The following is a 6,300-nucleotide window of genomic DNA, read 5'->3' as shown; positions in this document are numbered from 1 at the left end:
TGCCCCAACTTCATTTTGTGGTGGTTTGATTGTGTTTGTTCCAGTGAGGAGATGAAACGAATCTATTCATCTCAAGAGTATCGGGTCATGTGAGGATACCCCAAACCTAATTGATCGTGTAGCTAAACTTTTTTGCTTACTGCCACTTTAACTTGTGCTATCCTATGGGGTCCAGATGACCCGATCCTTACATTGACGTGTTCTCCCTACCATGACAAAGGTGGAAAGATTTCATGTAATCCATGGACACCAGTGAAGATCACAAATCATTGAAGAAAAAAGGTTCACCGCACTGTCTAGTAGTGGGTCTAGATGACCCACTAGTTAAAGTGCCTAGGATAGCACAAGGGTTACAAGTCTGGAAATGTCCAATTGTTTGACAGACATGACACGTTCACAGGCAGCCGGTAAATTTTGTGTAACGAAACACAAATGCAGTAAAGTAGAACTGCAGAGGTGAAGCTCTTCTACATGTGAGCATGGATGGGAGCAGCCTCTCATTAATGGACTTCAAACTTGTCTTGAACTTGCTTTTGCCAACTCCAGACCACAAATGCTATTTATGTACTTTTAATGTAATCCAATTTCATTTATTTCAAATGTTATTTGTCACATGTCATTGTAGACTAGCAGGAAAAGCGTGAGAATTTGGTTTAAATAACAGACCAGCTAACGACTTTCTGCCAACTTATAAAGTGGGTCATCAAAACATTGATACATTGTTTATTTGAAAACTGTTTCACATGATTTCATTATTCTCCAGAAATCTCGGATGGCAGAAATTCATGCTGCCGATCTGGACAGAAATAAATCACATCCAAACTCAAAGAGCTGATCACAGAAGCAGGCGATGCCGGGTTTAGTTTAACAGTAAAAGCTGTTTAGAACATTTAAATACTCTTTCAAAAGTGCTTCAGGTTGGAAAAGTGGAATAATACTTGGGACATGGTTACAGTCAGTCTCTCTTGCATTAAGATCTACAGCTACCTGCAATGACAGATGCCTTTCTTGGTCTCAGTCTGATGAAGAAAAGCTGTGAGTTTTGCTCACAGCTAAAGTTCCCACAGAAAGGATCTGCTGTACAACAACAAAACAAAGCCAGACGGCTACTGAACAGGAAAAGCAGGAGCTTCCTGACCCAACATACACCCTTAAAAAAGGAAGAAAGTGTTAACAGAGAAGAATTCAGAGACTACCTGACTGCTGGATTTGTTGGTACGAGCACCAAAGGGCTGCTACAAGAGAACATCAACTAAACCGCGTTCACACGCACAATGCAACAAAAATAAGTTGACAGCTTCCTTCAACACAACCTGCTGAGTGTTCATGCTCAGCGAAACAAAGTCGCTCCTCTGTCTTTCTCTGATTCTACCTCAGGTTAGAGTTTACAAAAATACATTTATCACTTTTATCACGGGACACTTTTCCCCCTGGCTGTGCGTGCGTGTGGGAGATGGAGGTAGCAGGGAGGGAGGGATGAGGTCAGGGCTCAGCTCAACGTCCCGATGGTTTCAAGCAGCTGCGGCTTGAGCAGACTCTGGCTCTGTCCGCCTGCAGCTGCGATGTCCGCCTGCACGGCTGCGTCCCACGCAAATGTAATCAGGGCTGCAGGGACCTAGACAGAGAGCAGTTAAACATCACCTGTAATTCTGGAAAAAATAGTTTCTCATCATCTTTGTATGATAGAAAATGTGTAGAAGGTCAAACATTTTTTGGCGCATGTTTACAACAAAAACATTAATAGAAGCTGGGATACAAATAAATTATTGTGTAAATAAAATTTCCGGGTGTTTGCCCCGTTAACTGTAAAACACGTCTGTTTTTCTGGTTTTGATCCATACCATCAGAAAAACTAAAAACTTTCAACTCACCAAGTTAGATTCAGCAAAACTGACTTCTTCAGACTCTTGAAGCTTTTGACCCCCAGGAGCGATGAGTTCAAAGGGCTGCCAGCCGTCCACCAGAGACTCCCGCACAAACTCAAACAGCACAGGGAGGCGGTCCCAAGCATAGAACGTCCCTGCGGAGTCACGGACAGGGCGGTGAAATATTTCTAGAGTATTCCCAAACTTTAAAGTCCCACTCCTATCAGCTTTTGATCTAATGTAAAAGTGGTCTTTTTTTAATTTTTGATTTGATTTGACATGGAATCAAACTTAGGATAATTAGACATAAAATTAAATATTGGTTGAAAGGAAGTGGAAGGAAGTGAATTTATATAATCTGTGTCGTTTTCTAGGACATAGTTTCTGCAGAACGGCAGGGGGCAGGACTGTTAGGGCAGAGTAAGCCTGGTCCCCCCCTTCCCATCATCTAGCTGTTTACGTGCTCCCTCGCTAGCTTACAGTCCCTGATAGTCCCAACTGCCTTTTTTCATCTGCTTCTTATTCATAACAATTTGAATAAAGAAATGTCAGAAATGCAATTTCAAGCTTGATTTTTGCTATACATGTCCTCCATCATAAAAAGAAAATATGATATGAACATGTTAAAATACCAAAAACATTTAATTGGAGTGGGTCTATAAAGATTGAGACATATAACTCAGTCTCTGTTTTATGACGAGTCGACAAAGATCAGTGAGCTTCTACCTTGTAGCAGGTTCCCATCAGGCAACCTGACCCTGAGCAGGGTGTAGTTGTACTTCTTCCTCTCCCTCTGTTCTTCCTTCTCCCTCATGGCTTTGGTGCGCAGCATGGCGTTCTTCTCCACCAATTCACTCCTGAAGAACAAAAATTCAACTCTAATTAATCCGAGTGCTGAGGATTATTTTAGACAGCCTTCAGTACCACATGTTGAAAATGAGGCAAGAAGATCCCTGTCAGGAGGAGGGAAGATTTATTCACAGATGAAACCAAAATGAAGAGATATCTAGTGTTTATGTTAAGTCAGAAGCCAATTTAAAGAGTACTGATTCTGTGATGTCATCCACCTCTGCTGCTGCTCCTTCCTGAGCTCCTCTGCTGTCAGGTTGTAGAACTCAGGCGGCAACTCGAATTGTTGTGCGTGAGGGGAGGGCCGAAAAGCTCGAGGCTGCCGGTCCAACTTTGCTCTGACGGGCTCTCCCCTCTGAAGGCGATCTCGCTGCTCCTTCATCAGCTCCAAGGCATCGGGATTTGCTTCCGGCAACACCAGGAACTCCTCTTCCTCTTCTGACATCCATGACAGACAGACACATGTAAGCAAAAGATAAACTAGCAATAATCTCAGATTCAAAAAAAAATAAGAAGAAGGTAAAATAATTGTCTGGATTATTTTACCTTGTCCATCTACTGGGAGCATAATGCTGATGAAGCCCAGAGCCTGCAGAAACTCTCGACTGCCCTCCACACAACGCACTTTCTCCTGAAAGACAAATAATTCTCATTACTTTGTGTGGGCAGAGCCAAGAGTCAAAGGAAACAGTTTGATCGTCACCTGGAAAACCTTGTTGCTGACTCTGACTTTTCTGTACTTTTCCTCTGTTGGATTTTTGCAAATATTTTCAACATATCTGTAAAAACAAAGAGGTATTTTGGAGTCAGAGACCAAACAGTAGAAATTAATGTTTGAACTGTATTCTAATAGGAAGTTAAATCCTCATGAAGGTGGAGTTTGATTAGTCTAATTAATAGAATCAGCAATGAACGTCTTACTTGCTGATGATTTCCACGGCTGCCTTCACTTTCTCTTTATCTTTGTTAAAGGTGTGCACCATCATGACTGAAGCTTCGACTGGATCTTCCTCAAAGCGCTGTTGGTGTAAAAACAGTCCGTATTTTATCAACAACAGAAGCGGGATTATTTTTGTCTGTTTTCAAATCAACGCATCTCGGGGGGGCGGGGCTAAAAGTGCAGGAGACCCACCATCAGGATCGCCTCTTTGATGTGCACTTCCCTCTCACTCTTGGACAGTGTCGCTCCGGTGAGCGGACAGGTAAAGTAAACACCTGACACTGAGAAGCACGCTGGATCTTTCACCGGCACTTTGGATCCCTGAATAAAAGAAAAAATAAAAAACAGACGGTTTTATTGTTACTTATCTGCTGTTCGATGTCACTGTTCACCATAAACATCAGTAAACTGCAAACCCTCTGCTTCATTGCACTCGTACCTCTGCCGTTGCTGCTTTTTCCTTTTCAGCCACTGCCGCTGCCTCCGCTTCCAGCTCTTTTTTGACTGTAAACATAAACAAATGAACTCACAGGAATACTGCTCTTTCACAGACAGAAAGCTCTCCGGAGATTTGGGTGTGACTGGAAACAGTTGAAGGGGCTGGAAACTACACAGCATCGAAACCACACAAGGTCAGAGGTCACCACCTCTCTCTCTGCTGCCCTTGGTGAAAAACATTTGGTCCGTTTAGACCGTTTAGTCCGCAACCTTCAATTCCATTTGGGAAGGAGCCACAAAAGTCTTATTTCTCCCTTTAGAGGAAAAAAAGCACAGATTTGTATTTTTGTTTCTGTTACGACTATGATAAATATGAATCAACTTTTGTTTTTGGCATGGATAAAACATAAAGATAAACATAAAATAGCCTTTTTTCCCCCAAAATCTGAATAGTTTATGACTTGATTCATAGACCCATGACTTCCCTTCAAAAATAAAAAACACCCCATGCCACAAAGGATCCACTCAGTGCAGCGAATGTAGTGTCATTACTTTATTTTACCATTTGTGTTGCATCTCAGCCAGAAATTCATCAATCTAACAAACTAAATTAGAGCTGATTAAGTGACTCTTCTGTATTTTTTAAACCATGAGATGCATTTAAAATCCCTGAGTTCAAAAACAGACGATCTGCGTTATAATCTGATACATCTTAAGTATGAATTCTGATACTGGCATTATATTGATTTTAAACGTAAAAATCCGTCCGTGTTTTGGTACGAATTTGGTAAACTACAAAGGATTGATGGAGAAACTTGCTTTTTACTTTACAGGTACTGTTTATTCTTATTAACCAGAGAAACACAGTAGAAGGGTAAAACAGCCACACGTAGCCTCAGGTTGCAGACCCCTGGTTTTGTGATCCATTTTCATTTATCGACTGACAAAAAACACTACCTCATCTTTAAAAAAATGAATTTATATTATTTTACATTTCTATTGTCATATGTAACCAATCTGTCACTACTTTAGTGATTAAACGAGTCACCAGAAGCTGATTAAACTTATATGATTTAGATCATCATCACCTTCAACACCGTATCAGGTCAGTTCACACCCCCTCAGTTTGGTCTACAAAAGGATCCTCCTTAATATCCATTTTTTGGTCGACAGGATAACAACATCGATGTAATCCAAGTCTGCATGCCATGTCAACCCCCAGAAGACAGCCATCTTCGGGTGGGCTCGTGCAGCCCCCCGTCTCTCACCCTGGATCCTGATCGCGTCCTGGGAGGTGTGCACCTTGGGGCGCTGCTGGTGCTCGATCCTGGCCAGGGCGGCGGCTCCGGCCATCTGCGCTCCTTCGCTGGGAGGACGGCGGTTTTGCCGGGAGTTGCAGTCGCTCCGGGCGGGCTTGGAGTTGGAGCTGAACGGTTTAGTGATGAGAGAAACACGTAAGGATCACAACCACAGGAAGGTTCCGGTATTTAGTAAATGTTATCAGCTTCCGGCAGATGATCCGGAGCTCCGCTCTTTTATTTTTTTAGATAGTTTGCACACGTAATGTAATTTTACCAAATTAGGGGAGGGGTGTCACAAAAGCCGGAATTCTCTTGAAATAATCAGCCGATGGATTTAGTCGGCTACAGTACAATGCTTATCGATCTGTGAGGTGTTCAAATCGATCGACTGTCGATGGGAGGGGATCAGACAGAAACCATGCTTGCACTGTTTTACAATGATCCCTGTTAAGATAGTTAGATTACTTTTAATTAGCCTAGTGACGTTTTTCTAAGCGCCCAGTTTACCTTGAGTCCTCGGTTAGCTTCTTTCCGGGTCCAGCTGATTTAAACTTCACGTCCTTTTTTAAGTCTTCAAAAAACTTCTTCATTTTTGTTTAGCTGTCGTGGGGGGAAAAAAACGAAAAAACGACAACCACTGACTTAGCTAAGGTGCACGTCTAACAGAACCAAAACATAACAGAAGAGGAAACCACTTCCGCCCAGCAAACGCAAGTGTCGCCTTCGTGTGGCTGTAATTGGAACTTCATGTGCAAACGTTTATTTCACATATTCTAAAGTAACTTTTCGGGGAACTATAAAGGTGAAATGTAAAGGTTTAAATATACATTTTTTTGCAAGAATGTTTGTTTATTCAACTATTTATTTTTTCAGATAAGCATCCTACAAGGAAGATGTATTTATTCAA

The 6,300-nt window shown here is 42.0% G+C and overlaps 1 protein-coding gene across 1 annotated transcript; it reads right to left on the bottom strand.

Annotated features, from left to right (window-relative positions):
• Positions 1-570: 570 nt before the first annotated feature.
• ubxn6 (UBX domain protein 6) lies at positions 571-6,088 on the bottom strand. Its single transcript, XM_004068196.4, has 11 exons — positions 5,901-6,088; positions 5,361-5,518; positions 4,094-4,158; positions 3,847-3,975; positions 3,636-3,733; positions 3,418-3,493; positions 3,261-3,345; positions 2,933-3,152; positions 2,592-2,722; positions 1,872-2,020; positions 571-1,615 (listed from the first exon to the last, which is right to left on the bottom strand). Exons 1-11 carry the CDS (start codon positions 5,981-5,983, stop codon positions 1,490-1,492), a joined length of 1,320 nt encoding a protein of 439 aa, XP_004068244.1. The 5' UTR covers positions 5,984-6,088; the 3' UTR covers positions 571-1,489.
• Positions 6,089-6,300: the final 212 nt, after the last annotated feature.

Source organism: Oryzias latipes, chromosome 4 (assembly GCF_002234675.1).
Source record: "Oryzias latipes chromosome 4, ASM223467v1".
NCBI classification, from domain to species: domain Eukaryota; kingdom Metazoa; phylum Chordata; class Actinopteri; order Beloniformes; family Adrianichthyidae; genus Oryzias; species Oryzias latipes.
Note: the sequence above shows the minus strand (reverse complement) of the source record. Positions and strands in the feature narration are given on the sequence as shown.

What these genes read in the sequence shown, in the direction of transcription:
- ubxn6 (XM_004068196.4), bottom strand. Translation starts at nt 5,983, where the DNA reads ATGAAGAAGTTTTTTGAAGACTTAAAAAAGGACGTGAAGTTTAAATCA. An exon ending in TCAAAGAGGCGATCCTGATG is followed by an intron (nt 3,734 to 3,846) that starts GTGGGTCTCCTG and finishes TTACACCAACAG; the next exon opens with CGCTTTGAGGAAGATCCAGT. An exon ending in TCAGCAACAAGGTTTTCCAG is followed by an intron (nt 3,346 to 3,417) that starts GTGACGATCAAA and finishes TTTGTCTTTCAG; the next exon opens with GAGAAAGTGCGTTGTGTGGA.